Here is a 25,576-nt window from a genome sequence, read left to right as displayed (position 1 = left end):
CCACCACGCCTGGCTAATTTCTTTGTATTTTTTTTAGTAGAGACGAGGTTTCACCGTGTCAGCCAGGATGGTCTCAATCTCCAGACCTCCTGATCCGCCAAGCTCGGCCTCCCAAAGTGCTGGGATTACAGGCTTGAGCCACCGCGCCCGGCCAGCTTTTTATATTTTTATATATTTCACGTATAGCTGCAGCTCTTCACCATCCTGTTCCTTTTCTCCTGGGAGTTAACCTCTTTTTTTTAACTTGTTTGTCATTTACATTTATATTTTTTAACTGCTATTATGTGTGTTCATATATGGATTCAAAATAGTATTATTTTTGTGCTTGCGTGTGTATATGTGATTTACTTAAATGGCATCCCACTGTTTCTAACCTCTTAGGACATTTTTTGCACTCAACATTGTTTTGATATTGATGCATATAGCCCCAGTTCATTCATTTATGTTTCTGTATGGTAGTAGATTGCATACCTATCTACAGTTTATTTAGCCATTCCACTACTGATGAGTGTCGGGTTATTTCCACTTCTGGAGTCATTCTTTAATACATTTATTTTAAAAAAAAATTTTTTTTTTTTGAGATGGAGTCTCACTCTGTCGCCCAGGCTGGAGTGCAGTAGCACAATCTTGGCTCACTGCAACCTCCACCTCCTGGGTTCAAGCGATTCTCCTGCCTCAGCCTCCTGAGTAGCTGGAATTACAGGGACGTGCCACCACGCCCAGTTAATTTTTGTATTTTTAGTAGAGACAGGGTTTCACCATGTTGGCCAGGCTGGTCTCAAACTCCTGACCTCAGGTGATCCATCTACCTCGGCCTCCCAAAGTGCTGGGATTACAGGCATGAGCTACTGTGTTTGGCCTAAATTTTTTTTTTTTTTTTTTAATTCACAGGTTCTCAAGAAAAAAAAGAATCAGAGAATGATATTCAGGTTAAAAAAATCTTTTTGTATTTCTTTTGTGTGTGTGTGAACAATGTGAATAGTTCTGGTTATTTGATCTTTAATAATAAGAACAAGAAATGTAACACTTTTTTTTTTTTTTTTTGAGATGGAGTCTCGCTGTGTCGCCCAGGCTGGAGTGCAGTAGTGCAATCTCGGCTCACTGCAAGCTCTGCCTCCCAGGTTCGCCATTCTGCTGCCTCAGCCTCCCAAGTAGCTGGGACTACAGGCGCCCGCCACCATGCCTGGCTAATTTTTTTGTATTTTTAGTAAAGACGGAGTTTCACCATGTTAGCCAGGATGGTCTAGATCTCCTGACCTAGTGATCTGCCCACTCGGCCTCCCAAAGTGCTGGGATTACAGGCGTGAGCCACCGCGGCCAGCCGAAACATAACACTTTTTAAGTAAACAACTGATAGGCAAAGTATATACTTTGGTTCATTTCTTGATTAAAAAGGGAGCCATAAGTATTTTTGGTTTCTGAATGACAGATGTCTCAATTGTTTTAATTTTTTTGACAAGCCTGCATTGCTTTGATAGTCTAAAATCAAAGTTTGACTGAAAACTCCTATTTGGTGGAATTTATTCTTTTATTTATTTATTTATTTATTTTTATTTTATTTTTGAGACATAGTCTCACTCTGTCCCCCAGGCTGGAGTACAGTGGCACAATCTCAGCTCACTGCAACCTGCACCTTCCAGGTTCAAACGATTCTCCTGCCTCCCAAGTAGCTGAGACTAAAGGTGCATGCCACCATGCCTGGCTAATTTTTTATATTTTAGTAGAGATGGGGTTTCATGGTGTTGCCCATGCTGGTCACGAACTCCTGAGCTCAGGCAGTCCACTCACCTCAGCCTCCCAAAGTGCTGGGATTATAGGCGTGAACCATCGTGCCCGGCCGGTGGGATTTATTCTTTAGTTCGGAGATAAAGGTCCAAACTGATCCTACCCCAGATTTAAGGAGAGAGGTTGGTACCTAATCTCATTTTTATATGGCCTAGGTATTGTATGATCAATTCTCTTATGTTCAGCAATTGTGACCCATCAAATGGGCTCCACCTACATCGTAATACCAACTGGACTCAAGGAGCCCATCTTGCTTTCTAATCAAAGGATATTTATAAGGGATTAACTTGAGTGTTCTAAGAAAAATTGGATACTGGAAATAATCTTGCTTACAATAAAACATGCTTTCCAAAGAGCACTGTGAATGGTTCTGGAGTAGAGGCAATAAGTCTAGGAAGTATTTTACTGGTTACAAATATTAAGGAGGTGGAAGATTTAGGGAAAACCTGGAAGGAAGTATTTTCCTAGGAGAGGAGGGAGTGTTAATGAATACCTGTGGTTCCTTAGGCATTCAAGTTTGAATTAACTTTCAATTTATCTTGTTGGAGAAACAAATAAGCAAACAATACAGTTATAATACAAAATTTAAAACTTTCTTAATCTTTGAAGTTTGAGGGCTAGGCATGGAGGCTAGTGCCTATAATCCCAGCACTTTGGGAGGCTGAGGTGGGAGGATTGCTTGAGGCCAGGAGTTTCATAGTGAGACCCTGTCTGCAAAAACAAAAAATATTAACATAAAGTTTGAAAATATATATATATATATGTATGTATATATTTTTTGAGACCGACTCTCACTCTGTTGTCCAGGCTGGAGAGCAATGGCGTGATCACAGCTTTTTATTTATTTATTTTTATTTTTATTTTATTTATTTATTTATTTTTTTTTGACCTCCTGGTCACTTGACCTCCTGGGCTCAGGTGATCCTCCCACCTCAGCCTCCCAAGTAGCTGGGACTACAGGCGCACACCACTACGCCCAGCTAGTTTTTCTATTTTTTGTAGAGATGGGGTTTCACCATGTTGCCCAGGCTGGTCTTGAACTTCTGGGCTTATGGGACCCACCCACCTTGGCCTCCCAAAGTGCTGGAATTACAGGTGTGAGTCACCATGCCTGGCCTAATTTTGTATTCATCACTTTTTGTTTTGTGCTATTTCTTTTCAAGTAGTTGCTCTCTAGTTTGTTGGCTTCCCATCCTGCTTTCCAGTCTGGATAGCCTTTATAATCTAATTCCACTTCCATTTTTATTCACACCTCTGGCAGCAATGATCCCAAACTGCAGTACTGTAGTTCTCTGACCTCACAACAATCTGCATCATACCTGTGTACTTTGTCGTTGTGGTTCCCAGTGTCTAAAATGTCTGTCCCCTCATAAGGCAAACTCGTTTACCCAACTACTGAACAGATTTCTGTTTTAACACATTCCAGTGTAGAAGTTTGGGGAATAAAAGAAGTTAAAGTTGAGATGTCAAAAATGCATTTTATCATCCCTAAAGAAACTTTCTAAATAAGTAGTAAAAATATGTGTAACTAAAAGCTAATGGGGGAGGAGTTCAAATGAGATAATTATAAAAAGAAATTAACTCAAAAGAGGGAAATAAGGGAGAAAAAAGGAGAAGAAAAAGTGGACTAAATAGAAAACACTTAGACAAGTTTAAACTTATCAGTAATTTTAATTGACTATAAATAGCATAAATGATTTGATAAAGGTAAAGGTAGTCATAACTGATTAAAAGAATAAAACTAAACCAAAATACATACTATTTATAACAGATATCTAAAAGTTTTTTGTTTGTTTCTTTTGTTTTTGCCTTTTGTTTTTTGTGTTTTAGAGATTGGTCTCACTCTGCACCCAGGCAGGAGTACAGTGGTACAATCATAGCTCACCGCAGCTCACACTCTTGGGCTCAGGTGATTCTCCCACCTCAGCGTCCCAAGTAGCCGGGACTATGGGCACACACCACCATGCTCGGCTCAGAATACACATACTTTGGTTTTTTTTGTTTGTTTGTTTTTTTGAGATGGAGTTTTGCTCTTTCACCCAGGCTGGAGTGAAGTGATGCGATCTCGGCTCACTGCAACCTCTGCCTCTGAGTTCAAACCATTCTCCTGACTCAGCCTCCCGAGTAGCTGGGATTACAGGTGCACACCACCACGCCCAGGTAATTTTTGTGTTTTTAGTAGAGACAAGGTTTCACCATGTTGGCCCGCCAGGCTGGTCTCAAACCCCTCCCCTCAGGTGATCCACCTGCCTTGACCTCCTAAAGTGATTACAGGTGTGAGCCACCGCACCCGGCCACACATACTTTTTTATTACATACGGAACACTTACAAAAGCTGACCTTATGCTGGCCCATAAAACTAACCTCAAAAAATATTAAAGATTGATAATCGTAATGATTATCTTCTCTGACAAGAATGTAATCAAGCTAAAAGCAGGGACAAAAATATAACCAGATAATTTCTTTTGTTTAGAAATTAAGACATAACACTTCTAAGTAGCCAACAAAGAAGAAATCAAAAGGGAAATCAGAAAATATTTTGAATGAAATGATAATAAAAATACATATCAAAATTGTGAGATGCAGGGGCCCAGTTCTAGGAAAGATGGAGTAAGCATCCTCCACCCTGTCTCTCCCACTGAGTGAAGCCATACACCTGGAAAGATTGCACAGAACTGATACTTGAGGACTCTAGAAAGTAAACAGTAGCAGGTGGACTGGGGAAGAAGTACAGAATTCAAAATACCACTGAACTGGTAGTGAGCTTCACATTTTTTCTTCAGGTATGCACTGGCCTGAACTCAAGGCAATCCCAAACCCATAAATGTGCAATTGCACAGATAGACAGAACTACAGAAGAAACCCCCTAGGTCTGGCTCAAGGAGAGGGAAGGAAGACCCTAACACTCAGAGAGAGTGGAGGAAATTCCACCTTTTTTTTTTTCTTTTTTCTTTGTGCTTTCACACCCAGCCTCTAAACAATCGCATGGCAGCAGTGGCGGTGAGGATCCGCAGGAGCCTAGAACTCTGAGGGAGAGGAACTTCCTCTGATCAGAATGTATGGTGCTAAGAGGGCAAGGCAAACCTCCATTGCTTTTTCTCTCTGCTGCAAGGCCCCACCTGTGAACAGATCCAGGAAGTGCATCCTAGAGCAGGGAAATAAAGCTCTGGATTTCTGGCCAGAGAACCAAAAAGAGGAGCCCCAGGGAACCAGAAAGTATCAGAATGACCAGAAAGGACAAGAAGATGACCCCATACCGTTTTATGAGCTCCTGGGATCACTTCCCAGTTGTACATTGCGTGGATCCACAAACCACCAGCACAACTGCACCAAGAGATAGACCATCCATCACACAGGCTCCAGACCGGCCACTGGGTGGCACACGTCTGCAGAAGATCTGAATAGCACTGTAAAGGTTTTGAAATGAGAATTGATGTTGAAAGCACAGTCCACAGTAGGTTAATGAGAACTTGTGGTTGAACCAAGCCAGGTAGATTACCTACTAAAAAAGAAACATTAACACTTCCCACAGGTTTTAAACAAGATCCAGAGTCTCATAATATTCAAAATTTCCGGGATAAAACTCAGAATTAACTGGCATTTGAAGAACCTGGAAATCTCAACTCACATAGAAAAAAACAGTCAACAGATACCAATTCTGAGATGACAAATATGTTGGAATTATCTAAAAAAGACATTAAAGTACCTATTACAAAAGTGCCATGAGTAAATGTGAACACTGTTTTAAAAACTAAAGAAAAGGCGAAAAGTCTCAAGGAGGAAATAGAAAATGTAAAGAAGAACCAAATGGGAACTTTAGAACTGAAATATATAATAACCAAAAATGTAAAAGTTATTGCATGAGCTCTGTATTAAATTACTACCATGGCTGCTATAACAAATAGCTACAAATGTAGTAACTTAAAGCAAAACAAATGTATTATGTAATGTGATGTGTTCTGAGAATGAGAAGTGTGAAATGAATCTTACAGAGGTAAAATCAAGATGTCAGCAGACCTGCATTTCTTCTGGAGACTGCAGGGAAGAATCCATTTCCTTGCTCTTTCCAACTTCTGGAGCCTGTCATCAATCCTTGCCCTTTCCTTTATCTTTGAAGTGCATCAGTTTCACTGAACACAGTGGCTCACACTTGTCATCCCAGAACTTTGGGAGACCAAAGCAGGAGGATCATTTGAGCCCAGGAGTTTGAGACCAGCCGGGGCAACATAGCAAGACCCCCCATCTCTACAAAAAATAAAAATAAAAGTTGGCCAAGCGTGATGACACACACCTGTGGTCCCAGCTACCCAGGAGGCTGAGGCTCACTTGAGCCCATGAGGTCAAGACTGCAGTGAGCCATGATTGTGCCACTGAACTCCAGCCTGGGCAACAGAGTGAGACCCTGTCTCAAAAAATAAATCCATAAATAAAATGCTGCATCAGTCCAACCTCTGCTTTTTTGTTTCTCACATTCCTGTCTCCCTTTTACAAGGACCTTGTGATTACATTAGGCCCACGCAGATTATCCGTGATAATCTCCCTCTCAATATTCATAATTTAATCACATCTGCAAAATCCCTTTTGACATATACATTTACATATCCAGAAGTTCTAGGGATTAGTACATGGACATCTTTGGGTGGTCATTATTCTGTCTATCCAGGCTTAACAGCAGAACAGAGATGACAGAGGAAAAAGTCAGTCAACTTGAAGATAGATCAGTAGAAATGATCCAATCTGAAAAACAGAGAAAAAAAGATTGAAAAACTGAACAGAATTAAGAAATGTGGCACATATACACCATGGAATACTATGCAGCCATAAAAAAGGATGAGTTCATGTCCTTTGTAGGAACATGGGTGCAGCTGGGAACCATCATTCTCAGCAAACTATCCCAAGAACAGAAACCAAACACCGCATGTTCTCACTCGTAGGTGGGAATTGAACAATGAGAACACTTGGACACAGGAAGGGGAACATCACACACTGGGGCCTGTCGTGGGGTGGGGGGAGGGATAGCATTAGGAGATATACCTAATGTAAATGACAAGTTAATGGGTGCAGCAAACCAACATGGCACATGTATACATATGTAACAAATCTGCACATTGTGCACATGTACCCTAGAACTTAAAGTATAATAATAAAAAAAAAAGAAAAATTGAACAGAGCCACAGATCTGTGGATAAAATACTAAAAAGGCAGCCAGACGTGGTAGCTCATGCCTGTAATCCCAGCACTTTGGGAGGCAGATCATGAGGTCAGGAGATCGAGACCATCTTGGCTAACAGGGTGAAACCCCGTCTCTACTAAAAATACAAAAAAATGAGCCGGGTGTGGTGGCATGTGCCTGTAGTCACAGCTATTGGGAGGCTGAGGCAGGAGAATCACTTGAACCTGGGAGGCGGAGGTTGCAGTGAGCAGAGATTGCACCACTGCACTCCAGCCTAGGCAACAGAATGAGACTCCGTCTCAAAAAAAAAAGAAAGAAAAAGCCTAATAGTTGAGTCATTAGAGCTCCAGAGAAGAGGAGAAATAATTCAGTGCAGAAAAACAATTTGAAATAGTGGCTGATGAAAGACATAAATCTACAGATGCAAAGACTCAGCAAATCCATAAAGGGTAAGTCCAAAGAAAGCCCACCTTAAACACATCATAACTGCTAAAAACTAAAGTCAAAGAAAAAATCTTGAAAGCAGCCAAAGAAAAATGATACATTACTTATAGGGGATCAATGAGTTATATGGCTGTGGATTTTATTTTAGAAACCATGAAAACAGGAAAGAAATGGAACAACACTTTTAAATACTGCAAAGACCATATATTTTAACTCTATTTTATTGATGTGAAAACTGAGGTCTTGAAAGATGAAGTGGTTGTCTTGAATCACAAGGCTCATTAATCCCATTCCTAACCTCATGACCACTTTTCTACCATGCTGTGGTTTGAATGTGTCCCCCAAAGTTCATGTGTTGGAAACTTAATCCCTAATGCCACAGCATTGAGAGGTGGAGACCTTTAAGAGGTGATTAGGTTGTAAGGACTCTGAGTCCGTTTTGTGTTGGAATAACAGAATACCACAGACTGGCTAAATCCTGGCTTAAGGATTTGAAATTATTTTATCTTTAGAAGAAACAGTTCTTCTCCACTCTAATGTCCTGGTCTCTCCATAGGTTTATTCCTATATAAGGTCAACATGAAACTTTTGTGAAGTCCCCACATCCTGTAAGAATCAAAGAAAGCATCAGAAATTCCATGAGTTTCTTCAGCTTCTCCAAGTTGTGCTCTTGAGGTACATAGTTTTAATATAAACCCCGAAGCAGGGTTTTCTGAACAGTCCCAGAGAGCAAATATGGGATCTCGTTCTAAGGTCCAGAGTTAGATACTTAAATTATAGATCTAAGGCTGCCATTATTCCTTCTGAATAACTTTATACCATTTCTTTTAACATTTTAATGTCAGAAATACGTTTTTTCCTATAAAGACATATGCGTCCAGCTTTTTGTTAAAATACCTCTTCTTGTCAAATATTTCACAGATCAGTAATTTTATAGCATCAAACAATTTTGAACATACTCTTTCTATATTAGAGTTTTCTGCGTCAGCCAAGGGTTAGCTGACTCGCCGTTACTGGAATTGTGCTGCAGCTGGGTGAACAGCTGTGTATTTCCCCTTCTTTCTACACATGTCCCATGATGTGGCCGCCGCCACTGGCCACAGCTTGGTAGCACCCAGCAGAAATCCTATATCGCGTAATAGCTGCCATGACCTCTGAACCCAAATCGTATTTGTGCAAATACACCAAGATCCCAGTCAGAATGGCTGTTACTAAAAAGCCAAAAATTAACAGATGCTGGCGAGGTTGTGGAGAAAAAGGAACGCTTATACATTGTTGGCGGGAGTGTAAATTAGTTCAGCCATTGTGGAAGACAGTGGCAATTCCTGAAAGACCTAAAGACAGAAATACCATTCTACCCAGCAATCCCATTACTGGGTCTACACCCAATGGTATATAAATCATTCTTTTATAAAAACACATGCATGTGGATATTCACTGAAGCACTATTCATAGTAGCAAAAACATGGAATCAACCTAAATGCCCATCGATGATAGACTGGATAAAGAAAATGTGGTACATATATACCATGGAATACTATGCAGCCATAAGAAAGAATGAGATCATGTCTTTTGCAGGGACATGGATGGAGCTGGAGGCCATTATCCTTAGCAAACTAACACAGGAACAGAAAACCAAATACCACATATTTTCACTTGTAAGTGGGAGCGAAATGATGAAAACACATGGACACATAGAGGGGAACAACATACACTGGGGCCTTTCAGAGGGTGGAGGGAGAGGATCAGGAAAATAACTAAATGGGTACTAGGCTTAATACCTGGGTGGTGAAATAATCTGTACAACAAACCCCCATGACTCAAGTTTACCTATGTAACAAACCTGCACTTGTACCCCAGAACCTAAAAGTTAGAAAAAATACACCAAGATTCAATGTCTAGTTCATAGAGGTAACTAATATGCAGCAACCCCAGCAGTTACTTTCTCTCTTTCTTTTTTTTTTTTTTTTTTTTTCTTTTTTTTTTTTGGATACAGGGTCTGGCTCTGTTGCCCAGGCTGGAGCGCAGTGGCACAATCACAGCTCACTATGGCTTTGACCTTCTGGGTTCAGGTGATCGTCCCACCTCAGCCTCCCATGTAACTGGGACTACAAGCATGTGCCACCACACCCAGCTAATTTTTTGTAGAGATGAAGTTTTGCTATATTGAGGTTTTGTCATGTTGCCCAGGCTGGCCTTGAACTCCTGGACCTTAAGCAATCCACCTGCCTCAGCCTCCCAAAGTGCCAGGATTACAGGCACGAGTCACCACACCTGGCCCCAGCAATTACTTTCTATAAGAAGTAATGGAGGCCGGGCGCAGTGACTCATGCCTGAATCCTAGCACTTTGGGAGGCCAAGGCAGGTGGATCTCTTGAGGCCAGGAGTTTGAGACCCGCCTGGCCAACATGGTGAAACTCCATCTCTACTAAAAATATAAAATTATCCCAGTGTGGTGATGGGCGCCCGTAATCCCAGCTACTTGGGAGGCTGAGGCAGGAGAATCACTTAAACCTGGGAGGTGGAGGTTGTAGTGAGCCAAGACTGTACCATTGTACTCCACCCTGGGCAACAGAGTGAGACGCTCTCTCAAAAAAAAAAAAAGGCCGGGCGCGGTGGCTCACGCCTGTAATCTCAGCACTTTGGGAGGCCGAGGCGGGCGGATCACAAGGTCACGAGATCGAGACCATGGTGAAACTCCGTCTCTATTAAAAAATATAAAAAATTAGCCGGGCGCGGTGGCAGGCGCCTGTAGTCCCAGCTACTCAGGAGGCTGAGGCAGGAGAATGGCGTGAACCCGGGAGGCGGAGCTTGCAGTGAGCCGAGATCACGCCACTGCACTCCAGCCTGGGCGACAGAGTGAGACTCCATCTCAAAAAAAAAAAAATTGGAGGCCAGGTCCAGTGGTGGCTCACGCCTGTAATCCCAACTACTTGGGCAGGCTGAGGTGAGAGAATCACTTTGGTCCAGGACTTTGAGGCCAGCCTGAACAACATAACGGGACCCTGTCTTTAAAAAATAAAAATGAAGTAAGGGAGCACTGCTTACCAGCAGCCTTCACAATCCGTGTTTAGAGGTGTCCAGGAAGCAACCTAGGAGCTCAGAAAAGCTGCCAGCAGTTAAAAACTGATTAGTTTCCAAAAATCAGTATGTATATTGGAGGGACAAAGGACAATCACCTTGTGGTTCACTTTGGACTTGGGAGTACATAGGTGGCAGCAATAAGTTCCTGTTGGTTTGAACTCCACTCTGCCTAAGACCTGATTCAGCCTGTGGGTGCTTCCTGACTCCCCATGAAACTGATCAGTCCATAAGACTAAGATTTATATATATACATATTTTATTTTATTTTTATATATATATATATTATATATATAATAATATTAGAGAGAGAGAGAGAGGGTGTCTCACTCTGTTGCCCAGGCTGGAGTGCAGTGGTGCCATCTCGGCTCACTGCAACCTCCACCTCCTGGGTTCAAGCAATTCTCATGCCTCAGTCTCCCGAGTAGCTGGGATTACAGGTGCCCACCACCACCCCTGGCTAATTTTTTTGTATTTTTAGTAGAGACAGGTTTTCACCATGTTGGCCAGGCTGGTCCTGAACTCCTGACCTCAGGTGATCCGCCTGCCTCGGCCTCCCAAAGTGCCGGGATTACAGGTGTGAGCCGCCGCACCCGGCCTCTGTTAGCTTTCTCATGTCCCCGGAGTTACTTGTTCCTTCAGTGTTCATGCTGATGGATGAACAGCTTTCCCTCCACTGGAGGCCATCTTTGCCTCTCCTAACTGGGGGCTGCCATGGCTCAGTCTCCCCTCGGCACTGAAGCAGCCACTCTTCTGGGTCTCAGTCCACCTCTCACTTGTGTAGTTCCTGGTCCTCAACAGACCCTGTTGAGCATGGTCCAGGACCACTTCATGCCTTGACAGACTCCATTTGGGAACTGCTGCAGATGCTGTTGATGTCCCACATCCTCTTGGCCCATCTGAGACTGCCCATAGCTGTAACAGACAGCACCCAGCATGCTAATAGCATCCTACCTCCAGCACCTGTGTTTTCCCTCTCACTTCTCTCTCTGGTTCTCAAACCAGATTCTCCACCATTTTCATGTTTTCTGAAATGCGCTATTTACAAGTGATTGCTCCCATGCATGTATTTGCTCTGTGTGTCTGCTCTTCCATTAGCAGCAAAACTGGCAAGGGGGGATTGGAGGTGGAGGTGGAGGTGGAAATGCAATGGGGCTATATTTCTACCATAGGTACTTCGTACTTTGTGTGTGTGTTTAAATCAACTTTTTTTTATTAAAAAAAAATGCCTATGATTAGAAAAACTATATATGAAACAGCACACAGACCCATCCAGACCCTTAATCCCTTTCCCCAGAAGCAACAACTATTGCCAGATTTCTGATGTATTCTTCCAGAAATATTCTAGGGATATACAAGTACAAGCATCTTAAATAGATTCATTTTGTTTACATACATGGGAGCATAATACACATAACACATATTTAAACTTCACTAACTATATTGGAGATCACTCCAAAATACAGCTACTTCACTTTTCCCACACAACTTTAGTAATGTATTGTTTGGAAATCCCAAGATTTATATAAGCTCTCCCTTTTTAATAGATATTTTGGTTGTTTAATCAACTCATTTGCTGTCACAAACAATTCTGCCTTGAATATTCTTATGTACATGTTTTCACACACATGTACAACTATACTTAATATAATTAATATTTTCTCTTTTGATAATTAGCAGGTGAGAAATAGTATCTTGTTTGATTTGTATTTCTGATGCGTGAAGTTAGAGGTTTGTATATGTTTATCAAACTGCTTCTTTTTTATTTTTATTTTTTTGAGATGGAGTTTCACTCTTGTTGCCCAGGTTGGAGTGCAATGGTGCAATTTTAGCTCACTGCAACCTCCTCCTCACAGGTTCAAGCAATTCTCCTGCTTCAGCCTCCTAAGTAGCAGGGATTACAGGCATGCGCCACCAAGCCTGGCTGATTTTGTATTTTTAGTTGAGACAGGGTTTCACCATGTTGGGCAGGCTGGTCTCGAACTCCTGACCTCAGGTGATCCACTCACCTCGGCCTCCCAAAGGGCTGGGATTATAGGTATGAGCCACCCTGCCTGGCCATTATCAAACTATTTCTATTCCTTCTTCAGTGAATTGTCTGTTCCTATCTTTTGCCTATTTCTATCTTATGGATACGAAAACTAGAAGAAAGTTCCTTTGTTGAGAAAATTATTCTTTTTAGGCCAAACTTAAAAGTTTTTAGACAGTCACATTTATTTCCTTTTTGACTTCTCAGTTTTCTGTATTGTTTAAAAAACCTTTCTCTGTTTAAAATTATTTTATGAAATAACTTGATAATGTTTTCTAGTATTTTCTCAGATTCTTTTTTACATTTAAGGCTCTAGGCCAGTGCAGTGGTGCACACATGTAATCTCAACCACTTGGGAGGTTACGGTGGGAGGATAGCTTGAGCCCAAGAGTTTGAGGCTATGGTGAGCTATGATCATGAGCTTTGATCATACTACTGCACTCTAGCCCGGGCAACAGAAGAAGGCCTTGTTTATAAAAGAAAGAAAAAGAGTGAGAGTGACAGCGAGCGAGAGAGAAAGAAGGAAAGAGAGAGAGAAAGGAGGGAAGGAAAGAGCAAGGAAAGAAAGAAAGAAAAGAAAAAGAGAGAGAAAGAAAGGAAAGAAAGAAAAAGAAAGAAAAAGAGAAAGAAAGAAAAGAAAAGAAAGGAGGGAGGGAAGGAAAGAAGGAAGAGAGAGAGAGAGAGGGATGGAGGGAGGGAGGGAGAGAGAGAAAAGAAAGAAAGAAGGGAGGGAAGGAAGGAAAGAAGGAATGGAGGGAGGGAGGAAGGGAGGGAGGGAGGAAGGAAGGAAGGGAGGGAGGGAGGAAGGAAGGGAGGGAGGGAGGGACAGACAGACTGGTCACGGACCTGTCCGACTGTGATCAGAGCCAGTCCTCTCAGCCACCACTCCCTCGCTGCGCCTGCCCTCTCCTCTCCGGGTCCTGGGTTTCCACCTCATTCCCAGCTCCCATCTCCTCCCCCTCCCTCCTCCTCCTGTCCACCCACTCACCCCCTGCTCTGATCACAGTCGGACAGGTCCATGACCAGTCCTTCCCTGCCTGCCCCAACCCCCTATCTTCTAGCTTTGGCAGATAGCCCAAGGGACAGACAAGGAAGGAAGGGAGGGAGGGAGGATTCTAGTCTATCTGGAAATTATTTTAGCGTAAAAATCAGCTCTCATATTTTTATCTTTTCTTTGTTTTTCATTTCTAACTTTGACTCTTTGATCAATGATCCAGCTTTTGAGGAGTTCAGAACAATCCAGATTTCCCAGGTCCTTGGGAACATGACCGAACCTGGCTTATTGACACGTTGCTGGTTGTGACTTCAAAACCCTAAGACTCTGAGCTTTTGGTCCAGAGCCCAAGAGGAGCCTCGGCACTATTCTCACTGGGGGCATGTGGGCTCCAGGTGGCCCCCACGGCGACCTGGATTCCCATTTGACTCAGAGTCACAGGCTGTAGCGCTTCCTCTGTAAGTTCAGCCCTGGCTCCCTCCCCTCTTCCCTCCCATCCCATCTGCATACTGCCCTGCCAGCTCTTCCTTGCAGAAATTTGCATCATGGGCTTGTAGGGACTGCTTCACTGAGCCATGGTCTGTTCGGCTGCCCCTCTGCTGCTCCTGGCCGCAACTCTTCCCCTGCTGGGGTCACCAGTTGCCCAAGCATCCCAACCTGTAAGTGAAACCTGGGTGAGACCCAGGGAAGGTCTGCAGAGAGGTAGTGGGGAAAGGGCTGAGGGGAGAAGAAGTAATGCGTAAGGAAAGTGGATGCTTTGTTATGAGATCTCTGAGAACTCAATTTTATTTTCCTGGGTGTGGGGGATAGCTCTTGTTTCCTTATTTGAGTCCCTGTAAACTCCTATGATACCTGCTGTACTTTGGATAAAGGCTCGTCCAGTCAAGCTGGCCATTTAAAAAGAAAAAGAAAAACTTTGCAGATTTGGGAACTACTGGCTTAGAGGATGGGAGAGAATCTGAGGAAAGACATCAGAGTCTAGAGGGTGCTTTTCCATCTGTGTTCTCCTCACGGACAGCTATATCTATGCCTATGTCTACATCTATATACCACTAAGCCTAAATCTATCTGTATTGCTAAATCTAAATCTGTCTTTATGTAAATATATATATCTGTATCTGTATCTAAATCTATCTATATCTATACCTTTTTTAAGACATGCTCTCACCATGTTGCCCAGGCTGGACTTGAACTCCTGGGCTCAAGTGATCCTCCCACCTCAGCCTCCCAAGTAGCTGGGACTGAAGGCACGTGCCATTGTGACCAGCTTATACTCATGTCTTATCCATATTCGTTTCTGTATCAAAATCTGGTTTTGGGTAGATACCCACACGCACACGCAGGTGCATATAGACAGGGCTCAGGTCTGTGACACTGTGAGCCCCTCCATATTTCCTGGAGGAAGGGCTGCCTGGTTCTGTCTCCTTGGCCCAGCTCCTTCCTCACCTCCCTACCAGACAGACCCTTCCCTGCCTGCCCCATCCCCCTATCCTCTAGCTTTGGCCGATGGCCCAAGGGACAGACAATGTGGGTCCAGACCTCCACCGTCACCTTGTCAGAGGAGGAGTTGGTGAGGAAATAATGTACAGGAACCAAAGACAAAGGAAAGAGGCTGCCTTCTTCTCACCCTGCTGTCAAATCCTACAGAAGGAATAAACTCCCCAAGCGCCTGGGCCCCAGCCAACTCTGTCCAGCTCCACTGCTGGAGCTCCAGACCCAGCCATTTCAATTAGCCTAGAGGCCCAGGGACAGGTAAATGCAGGAAGGAATTAAACAAAGCATGTTGACTTCCCAGGGCGTTCCTGGTTCCTGGTCTTGGGTGGGATAGCAGGGTTCCTGGGGTTGCATCCCTGGCACCCACTAAGAGAAGCCTGCTTTCCCTTCCTGATGTGTACCCTTGATTCCTGGCAAAAAGAAGAGCTGGTTGAGACTGAGTTGTGCTGGCTGAGACTAGTCGGGCTGGCCCCTGGGGTGCCTTTGGAAGGGACTTGAGGTCTCTCCTCTGTGTTCTATTCCAGGGACAGAGTCAGGCTGGAGGGGAATCTGGATCTGGGCAGCTCCTGGACCAACAGAATGGAGCAGGAGGTGAGTGAATGGACAGGAAGAGGAGGGAGGGGGAGGAGATAGGGGCTGGGAATGAGGTGGAAACCCAGGACCCGGAGAGGAGAGGGCAGGCGCAGCGAGGGAGTGGTGGCGGAGAGAGAGGACTGGCTCTGATCACAGTCGGACAGGTCGTTGACCAGTTCTCTAGCAGCGAGGCCTGGAGATGAACTCATTGTCTTTGGAGCCTCATCCATAAAATAGGTGTTGCTGGATGGATGACGTGAAGCTATGTATCTGAAGCCACCGTGCCTAGGGGAGGACTTGTTCCCTTCCTGAGCCCTGTCTATATGCACCTGGACAGCCTGTGGGAGGGGGTCGGCTCTGCATTCCTGGGACTGGCCAGCTAGATGAGAGACTCCAGAGGGGACCGGCTTGTGGCCTCGCTGCCTGTCCTCTCCAGCTGTCCCCTCTGCTCCTGTAGAATCAGCACTGGTCTCCGTCTATGTACATCTGGACTTTCCAGATAAGACCTGGCCCCATGAAGTCTCCAGGACCCTGACTCTCCCGGCTGCCTCAGCTTCCTCTTCCCCAAGGCCTCTTCTCACTGGCCTCAGACTCACAACAGGTACCACTGGCATGGGAAGGGGGCTGAGAGCGAATGAACAGGGGCTCCCGGGCCTCCTGCAGCCAACTTGCCTGAGATGCTGTGAGTCCCTCTATATTTCCTGGAGGAAGGGCTGCCTGGTTCTGTCTCTTGGCCCAGCTCCTTCCTCCCCTCCCTACCAGACAGACCCTTCCCTGCCTGCCCCATCCCCTATCTTCTAACTTTGACTGATGGCCCAAGGGACAGACAATGTGGGCACAGACCTCCACCTTCACCTGTTCCCTGGCCCCTGAGACATCTGCTGCTTCAAGCGCTGACTGAGGAGACAGTCCTGATGCATGTGCCTGACTGAGGCACCTGTAGCTTGGAGATTGGTCCAGATACCCAGCCCTAAAGCCTCTCAGGCATCAGGCAGGTGTTCACCCTGCCCACCTAGCTTCCTCAGACAGCCTGCCCAGCCCCTCTTCCCTTCTCTCTGTCACAGAGTGTAATGTCAACTACGAGGGGAATTTCTATTGTGCTTGCCTCTCTGGCTACCAGTGGAACACCAGCATCTGCCTCCATTACCCTCCTTGTCAAAGCCCCCAGAACCACCAGCCTTGTGGCTGCCTTGTCTTCAGCCATCCTGAACCCGGGTACTGCCAGTTGCTGCCACCTGGTGAGGAAGGTTGGGAACTTGGAAACCAATGACCTTAAGTGAAATGAATGCTCTCAGTGTGTTTTTCCTCTCTGAACCTGTAGTTTGGCCAGCTGATCCAAGCACAGCTGCTCCTCTGGGTGGGAGAAAAAGCCAGCCATCACAGCAGATCACAGGCCCTGAGCTTGGAACCTGAGTAGGGAGACTAATGAGGGGGGCCCCAGAGACATAAGGACAAGGAGAGAACGTGCTGGAGTAACCCTGCTTTTTACCCTAGGAGGCAGGAAGCAGTTCCAGCAGCCCCAAGATGCCTGGAGGAGGGAGAGGCATAGACCAAAAAGGTTCTCTCTTTGGTTTCCGATAACAGATAGAGTCTTCCAGGCTGGATTGCAGCAGCCACATTCAGATGCCCATCCAGGGACAAAAAGAAAAATTTAAAAAGCTAGGGAGGGAGTGTGGAGGAATGGGCTCCAGAGTCGGGGGGAGCGATTGCTCAGCTGCATCTGAGGGCCATGAGTCCCTCCTCCAGGGTCCCCTGTCACCTGCCTCCCTGCAGTCCCCGGGACCCTCAGCCTGAACTCCCAGCTGCAGATGCCTGGTGACACACTGAGCCTGACTCTCCTGCTGAGCCAGGAGGCCACCGACCTGAGCTGGTTCCTGAGGCACCCAGGGAGCCCCAGTCCCATCCTCCTGCAGCCAGGGACACAGGTGTCTGTGACTTCCAGCCACGGCCAGGCTGCCCTCAGTGTCTCCAACATGTCCCATCACTGGGCAGGTAGCCAGTCTGTCCTCTCCTTGCCTCCTTTCTCCTTCCTCTTACTTCCCTTCTTCCTCCTCTTCCTTTGCTGCTTTCCTTCACCTCTTCTTCCCACGCCTCCCTCCCTCCTCCTTCCTTCTTTTCTTTCCACTTCTTTCTCACCCTTTTCATCTTTCCACTTACCCATTCTGGGGAAACAAAGGCTAAGAGGTCCCTTGGTGTGAAAAATTGCAATGTGGAAAATTCTTTTTTTTTTTTTTTTTTTTGAGATGGAGTCTTGCTCTGTCGCCCAGGCTGGAGTGCAGTGGCCGGATCTCAGCTCACTGCAAGCTCCGCCTCCCGGGTTCAGGCCATTCTCCTGCCTCAGCCTCCCGAGTAGCTGGGACTACAGGCGCCCGCCACCGCGCCCGGCTAATTTTTTTGTATTTTTTTTTAGTAGAGACGGGGTTTCACCCTGTTAGCCAGGATGGTCTCGATCTCCTGACCTCTGATCCGCCCATCTCGGCCTCCCAAAGTGCTGGGATTACAGGCTTGAGCCACCGCGCCCGGCCTGCAATGTGGAAAATTCTAAAAATGGCCAGCTGTTTTCACTGTGGTCTGGGACTTCTGAGACCCTTTTCAAGGTTTACAAAGTCACAACTATTGTCCTAATATGCTAAGATGTCATTTACCCCTTTCACTCCCACTCCCTCAGGTGTAGACAGTGGCCCTTTCCAGAGGTTACAGGGCCATCATAAGATTGAATGCAAAAGCAGATGGGAGAACCCAGACATGGGCGAGATTTGCAAACATGTAAAAAAAAGTCACTTGTCTAATTATGTTTTGGAAAATGTAGTTACTTTTCATAAAAATGTTTCTGTTAACAAAAATACTACAATGTGGAGAATGTGGAGGATATAGTCTCAATGTCTGCTGAGAACAGATCCATGTTTTTCAAGATGCTAAAATGGCAGGGGTGGTGCAGGAAGGGCATCTGCTCTAGGGAGAGCATGAAATTCATGGGCATGGGCTGATAAAAAAGAGATCTCTTCTACCTCCTAGAAATCCTTCTTGGGGACAGGGAATACCCACCAAAGGGGCCATCCTGGGACCTTGCTTGCTGGGGTTAAGCACTGGGTGGCAGGCAGAGGACGGGAGCAAGGCTGTGGCTTGGAAAGTAGCAGCGATTCTATGGTGCAGCAGGGCCCAGAGGAGCCACATAGCGCAGCAGACACGTGTCTGCAGGTGAGTACATGAGCTGCTTTGAGGCCCAGGGCTTCAAGTGGAACCTGCACGAGGTGGTGAGGGTGCCCTTGAAGGCGACAGATGTGGCTCGACTTCCAGACCAGCTGTCCATCTCGTGTGCCACCTCCCCTGGCTTCCAGCTGAGCTGCTGCATCCCCAGCACAAACCTGGCCTACACTGTGACCTGGAGCCCTGGAGAGGGCAGCAAAGGTATGAGAAGGGGCCAGCAGTCAGGGGTCAGAGGGACCAGGGGGCAGCTAGTCTCCTCCAGGCAACTGAGTCTTTAGCTCACGAGAAACAGAGGCCACAGTTCAACCAGAGAGTGGGGTCCAAAGCCCACACTGTTTTCTACCCCATCAGAGCCTTGCCACGTCTATTGCCATAACATAACTGCATGTGTAGAGGAAACTTTTGCAAAATGCTGTTATCTACACAATCTCATTTAACTCTATGGAATTCATTTGATGATAGTCCCCATTTTACAAATGTGGAAATGGTGGAAACTGAGTCCTAGAGCTTGTTAGAGACCCCACAGTCCCCTCCAGCAAAATCCAAGCTCTCTTCCTCTGCCCAAGTGGAGCCCACACATCATTTGGCTCTTCCCCACTGCTTCCTCTGTTTCTGAATTGCTAGAAAGACTGAAACAGCATGTCAGAGCCTGCTGGGTTCCAGGCCTGTCCCTGGCCCAATGACAGTTCCCTTCTTTCGTTTTGCCCTCAGCCTCCTCCTTCAACAAGTCAGGCTCTCAGTGCTTTGTGTTGGCTGTTCAGCACTGCCCAATGACTGACACCGTGTACACTTGTGACCTGCAGAGCCCTGGCCTGGCTCCACTCAGGGTCCCCATCTCCATCACCATCATCCAGGGTACGTAGGGCTTGGAGTCCAGTGGGCGGGTCTCAGCTGCTTGCCTTGGGAGCATGGGCTCTCTTGCATGGCGCATCCCTGCCCTGGGCAACAGGACCAGGCTTCGGGGCCCGCACATGCTTCTGCCCAAGAAGAGGCTCCGGTGAGGCTGTGATTGCTGAGTACCCCCTGCTTGTCATTCTTCAGATGGGGACATCACCTGCCCTGAGGACACCTCAGTGCTTACCTGGAATGTCACCAAGGCTGGCCACGTGGCACAGGCCCCATGTCCTGAGAGCAAGAGGGGCATAGTGAGGAGGTTTTGTGCAGCTGACGGAGTCTGGGGGCCTGTCCACAGCAGCTGCACAGATGCGAGGCTCCTGGCCTTGTTCATTAGAGCCAAGGTGAAGCTTCCACCCTGCTGCCCACATGCCCCCTCCACAGCCCACCCCAGCCTCTCTAGGACCCAGCTTGCAGACCCTTTTCCCCGAGGCCCAACCCACAAGCTGCTCAGCTTCTCTGAACTGGAGCCCTAGCAGAGCCAGGAAGTAGGTGTGGGAGGGCTCAAGGGGGCCAGCAATCTCCATGGGGCTAGGATGCTCTTCTCAAACCATCATTCTACTACGTGTCCCACTTCCTGCTGTCTTGTCTGTCTCAGCTGCTGCAGGCAGGCCAGGGCAGTCCTGCTGAGGAGGTACCACAGATCCTGGCACAGCTGCCAGGGCAGGCGGCAAAGGCAAGTTCACCCTCCGACTTACTGACCCTGCTGAGCACCATGAAATACCTGGCCAAGGCAGTGGCAAAGGCCAGAATACAGCTTGACCGCAGCGCCCTGAAGGTGAGATCTCTGAGCCACAGTGGTTGCCAGCTGGGCAGTCGGGGTGAAGATTCCCCATCTGTGGGCACTTCTGTCCCTCTGACATCACCATGGGCTGTCGGGCAGCAGACCTTTCCAGAGTCCAGGGTCCTGCTCCTGGTCCATTTCTTCTCTCAGACACCAGCCTCTGAGGCTGCAGAATGGAGAAGGCCTGGCGCTGGGAGCACATGGGGGCTGGAGGCAGGAAAGGGTGTGGAGACAGGAGGCCCGAGGCGTGTGTGCGCAAGCAAGCGTGTGGCTATGACACAGACAGGAAGTTTCCATGAAGACGCTAAAGTGTGCTTGGTGTTGCTGGGCTCACCTAAATCGGCTCCCAGTATGGGCATCCGTTGGTGACCCATGAGCTGCAGCCAAAAGTGTAACAAAGGGCAATGACATTACACACCGTTCATGCCTGGGAATACATAGCATATGGGAATGCACAGACATGCGTGTGGCCGTCACCTCCAGGACACGGTGCCCTCTATCACTGCTGGTCACCATTCCTAGCTTTGCAGACCTGGAGGTGCCAAAGAATGGGAGAAGTCCCTTCTGAGAACCTGGGTGGCCCCAAGGGATGGAGGGGGAAGAAGGTTTTTCTTTTTTTTTTTTTTTTTGAGACGGAGTCTGGCTCTGTTGCCCAGGCTGGAGTGCAGTGGCCGGATCTCAGCTCACTGCAAGCCCTGCCTCCCGGGTTCACGCCATTCTCCTGCCTCAGCCTCCCGAGTAGCTGGGAGTACAGGCGCCCGCCACCTCGCCCGGCTAATTTTTTTTGTATTTTAGTAGAGACGGGGTTTCACCGTGTTAGCCAGGATGGTCTCGATCTCCTGAACTCGTGATCCGCCCGTCTCGGCCTCCCAAAGTGCTGGGATTACAGGCTTGAGCCACCGCGCCCGGCCAAGAAGGTTTTTCAGCAGAGGGACTGGGTGCAGGTCAGGGGACATATCCTTAAAGATGCCCCAAGGTGGTTGGCCGAACAGCTCCCCGTTCTTCCCGTCTAGAAAGTCTCCCTTCACAGGCCTGTCTTCCTCTCCCTTTTCTCTCCAACCTCGGGTCACACCCTGGACTGGGAAGGGAAGGTGTGGGGCTGTAGTTCTCACTGCCCCCGGCTCAGTCCTGTGGGCACCAGCAGACGGGGCTCATCTTTCTGTTGGGTGCTGCAGAATCTCCTGATTGCCACAGACAAGGTCCTAGATATGGACACCAGGTCTCTGTGGACCCTGGCCCAAGCCCGGAAGCCCTGGGCAGGCTCGACTCTCCTGCTGGCTGTGGAGACCCTGGCATGCAGCCTGTGCCCACAGGACCACCCCTTCACCTTCAGCTTGCCCAATGTGCTGCTGCAGAGCCAGCTGTTTGGACCCACGTTTCCTGCTGACTACAGCATCTCCTTCCCTACTCGGCCCCCACTGCAGGCTCAGATTCCCAGGCACTCACTGGCCCCACTGGTCCGTAATGGAACTGAAATAAGTATTACTAGCCTGGTGTTGCGAAAACTGGACCACCTTCTGCCTTCAAACTATGGACAAGGGCTGGGGGATTCCCTCTATGCCACTCCTGGCCTGGTCCTTGTCATTTCCATCATGGCAGGCGACCAGGCCTTCAGCCAGGGCGAGGTCATCATGGATTTTGGGAACACAGATGGTTCCCCTCACTGTGTCTTCTGGGATCACAGTCTCTTCCAGGGCAGGGGGGGTTGGTCCAGAGAAGGGTGCCAGGCACAGGCGGCCAGTGGCAGCCCCACTGCTCGGTGCCTCTGCCAGCACCTCACTGCCTTCTCCGTCCTCATGTCCCCACACACTGTTCTGGAAGAACCCGCTCTGGCGCTGCTGACTCAAGTGGGCTTGGGAGCTTCCATACTGGCGCTGCTTGTGTGCCTGGGTGTGTATAGGCTGGTCTGGAGAGTCGTGGTGCGGAACAAGGTCTCCTATTTCCGCCACGCCACCCTGCTCAACATGGTGCTCTGCTTGCTGGCCGCAGACACTTGCTTCCTAGGCGCCCCCTTCCTCCCTCCAGGGCCCCGAAGCCCGCTCTGCCTGGCTGCCACCTTCCTCTGTCATTTCCTCTACCTGGCCACCTTTTTCTGGATGCTGGCGCAGGCCCTGGTGTTGGCCCACCAGCTGCTCTTTGTCTTTCACCAGCTGCCGAAGCACCGAGTTCTCCCCCTGATGGTGCTTCTGGGCTACCTGTGCCCACTGGGGTTGGCGGGTGTCACCCTGGGGCTCTACCTACCTCAAGGGCAATACCTGAGGGAGGGGGAATGCTGGTTGGATGGGAAGGGAGGGGCGTTATACACCTTCGTGGGGCCAGTGCTGGCTATTGTAGGTGTGAATGGGCTGGTACTAGCCATGGCCATGCTGAAGTTGCTGAGACCTTCGCTGTCAGAGGGACCCCCAGCGGAGAAGCGCCAAGCTCTGCTGGGGGTGATCAAAGCCCTGCTCATTCTCACACCCATCTTTGGCCTCACCTGGGGGCTGGGCCTGGCCACTCTGTTAGAGGAAGTCTCCGTGGTCCCTCATTACATCTTCACCATTCTCAACACCCTCCAGGTAGGTGATAGGGGGTGGCTGTGCTTTTTGCCCTTTTAGATGGTCTAAGTCACTGCCGATCTCTTCTCTAGGAGGTATCAAGGCGTAGCAGAAGAAACATAGGTTCAGGAATTTTGGAAGGCTTAGGAGTGGATCCCAGTTCCTCCACTGAGTAGCTGGATAACTTCAGACAAATTATATAACCTCTCTGAGCTTTAGTTTTCTTATCTGTAAAATAATAGCTGATTTTGTTGGAGAACTCAGGAAATTATCAGTACCCAATCCTTTCCTATCCCTTTTATAACGATAACAATAAGAAAAGCATCTGAAATAGATCCTATGCACCAAATGGTGGTAACAAAAATTGAGACGAGAAGCCTTTGCATGTGAATTATACAGGACAGAAGGAGCACGTTGATTCGGGTAGATCCCTTCCTCCTTGACCAGCTTATCCCCATGTCCCTCTTCTCAGGGTGTCTTCATCCTATTGTTTGGTTGCCTCATGGACAAGAAGGTGAGTCTGCCCACCTAACCCCCTGCCTCACTTGCAGCCCACAGGCCGGGGCTGTGGCTGGCATAAGTGGAGCATTTACCTCTCCCACAGGTACAAGAAGCTTTGCGCAAACGCTTCTGCCGTGCCCAAGCCCCCAGCTCCACCATCTCCCTGGTGAGTTGCTGGCTTCAGATCCTCAGCTCTCCCTCTGAGAGCATGTCAGAAGGCATTCCACGGCCTTCCTCAGAGGACATGGGCACAGCCAGAAGTTGAGAGAAGACTGGGGTTGTTTTTTAGAATGAGCAGGTTTCAGGTTCCAGCTCCCCACCGGTGAAATGAGCAGCCTGGTCAGAGCAGTCAGGATCAGGGTCCCGGGTTCCTGATTATCACCTGGACTCCTGCTGATTCTCTTGTCTCTGGTTTCTCCATCTAAAAATCTGCCTCCAGTTAGCATTTGAAGGAAAAGTGTGGGATCAGAACTCATGGGAGTTACTATAGCGGAGAGCAAAATTTCTAGGATTCCTGCAGCCCAGGCAGAAGTGCATGTGAGAAAGTAAAACGGATACAACTTCTTCAAGGGAGAGTTGACAATAATAATAATCGCCCTGCAATTGGGCCTTTCCACCCCTTCCTAGTCCACAAATGAAGGCTACATCTTGGAACACAGCAAAGGAGGAAGTGACACTGCCAGGTGAGAACTAGACTTTCTCAGGGGCAGTGTAAGCAGGGTGGATTGAGAATGGTGTGGCAAAGGCCAAACCAACTTTGCCAAACTCCTGGCAAAGTTCTGGAGAGAAGCCTCCTCTTTCTATACTCAGCCCACACCAAAGGGTAGGAAACAGGTTTTTCTAGGGTAGCCATTGCTAGATGGGTGAGGGACGGTGGAAATGTCAGAGAGCAGAAGGCATAGCTAGCACCTTCTCTTGCTTTCCAAGAAAGCAAGAAGTTTCACCACACCAGTCCTTGACTCAGTTTCTCTGAAAATTCCTTTTCACATTATCACACTTCTTATTATCATGAGAGTCAAGCCTTGAAGGGATTGCCATGGGTGGGCTTGGTATCCAGAGGGGAGGGCAGCCTGCAGAAGTTGGGCGCGGTATCCATTCACCACTCCTGAGCTCTTTCACAGGAAGACAGATGCTTCAGAGTGAACCACACACGGACCCATGTTCCTGCAAGGGAGTTGAGGCTATGTGCTTGAACCCACCAGATGAGCCCTGGCCCAATGCTCTGAACTCTTCCTGCCTCCCGGAGCTCAGCCCTTGATAAAGTCAGGCTTCTATTTCCCTTAGTCACACTCATTTATCTTACAGCTCACCCCTTCTCATTTCTAAAGTATCCAGCAAGAATAGCAGGAAAAATTAGCTAAAGGCACCTAATGAATAAGGCTGCCTTTGCTCCAGAAATAATCAACAGATATCAAAGTGCGTAATAATTACAAGTAAACTTTCTCAACCAGTTTTTAACTATAACAATACATGTTGTGAATGAATATGTTTGATAAAAATGGTTTTAATTGACCTATTCAGCGATTTCTGATGATTTCTTTTGCAATAGTTATGAAGAAAGGACGACTTAATTGACAGGAACCTCTGATCTTCCAAACATTGGAGATGAAGGGCAGGACTTGGTTTGTCTCTTCTCAAGTTTAGGAAAAGATGAAGTTAATTGGTCCCTCTTTCTCTAACCTTTAAAAAAAATAAATATAAAATGTAAGTTTCACAACCGTATCCATGTATAGAAAGAGGTATTGATTGATATGAGCACATTGTAAGAATAGGTTATACAAATTTAAAGTTTAATATAAATTTATATCAATTAATAGCATTTAATTTATATTTAAAAATTAATACTAGATATAGAGAAGATAGATTTAACAAAATCTTTTTGAAGAGACCAAGATACCTATCTGGCTGAATTAACTTAGGGAATTCACCAGAGGAAGATACAGGATTCTGAGAAATTTTTAAACTAGATACACGAAAAAAGTGATGAATCAGTCTTTGTTAATTATGCAATTCATGGATACTTTTTATAAAATGGGATGGGGGCATTTTCTGTTAAAACAAAAATGGATATGCTATCACG

The 25,576-nt window shown here is 47.0% G+C and overlaps 1 protein-coding gene across 5 annotated transcripts in view; it reads left to right on the top strand.

Annotated features, from left to right (window-relative positions):
* The window catches only part of ADGRF3 (adhesion G protein-coupled receptor F3), a 42,113-nt gene extending 16,537 nt beyond the window's left edge, over positions 1-25,576 (top strand). Inside the window, exons 2-15 of one of the 5 annotated variants that reach the window (XM_025354176.1) lie at positions 15,525-15,591; positions 16,031-16,174; positions 16,638-16,811; positions 17,320-17,565; positions 18,589-18,771; positions 18,876-18,981; positions 19,492-19,635; positions 19,822-20,018; positions 20,273-20,452; positions 21,634-23,016; positions 23,468-23,509; positions 23,600-23,662; positions 24,124-24,179; positions 24,618-25,576. In XM_025354176.1, coding sequence (XP_025209961.1) covers positions 18,718-18,771; positions 18,876-18,981; positions 19,492-19,635; positions 19,822-20,018; positions 20,273-20,452; positions 21,634-23,016; positions 23,468-23,509; positions 23,600-23,662; positions 24,124-24,179; positions 24,618-24,639 — 2,247 coding nt within the window. In that variant the 5' untranslated portion in view covers positions 15,525-15,591; positions 16,031-16,174; positions 16,638-16,811; positions 17,320-17,565; positions 18,589-18,717 and the 3' untranslated portion in view covers positions 24,640-25,576. Of the gene's footprint in view, positions 1-14,028; positions 14,166-15,524; positions 15,592-16,030; positions 16,175-16,637; positions 16,812-17,319; positions 17,566-18,588; positions 18,982-19,491; positions 19,636-19,821; positions 20,019-20,272; positions 20,453-21,633; positions 23,017-23,467; positions 23,510-23,599; positions 23,663-24,123 lie in introns of those variants that run through there. The other 4 variants (XM_025354173.1, XM_025354174.1, XM_025354175.1 and 1 more) reach the window with 4 other exon arrangements.

The sequence above is a fragment of the Theropithecus gelada genome, chromosome 13 (genome assembly GCF_003255815.1).
Source record: "Theropithecus gelada isolate Dixy chromosome 13, Tgel_1.0, whole genome shotgun sequence".
Taxonomy (NCBI): domain Eukaryota; kingdom Metazoa; phylum Chordata; class Mammalia; order Primates; family Cercopithecidae; genus Theropithecus; species Theropithecus gelada.
The sequence above is the reverse complement of the archived record's forward strand: the minus strand, read 5'-3'. Positions and strand labels throughout refer to the sequence as shown.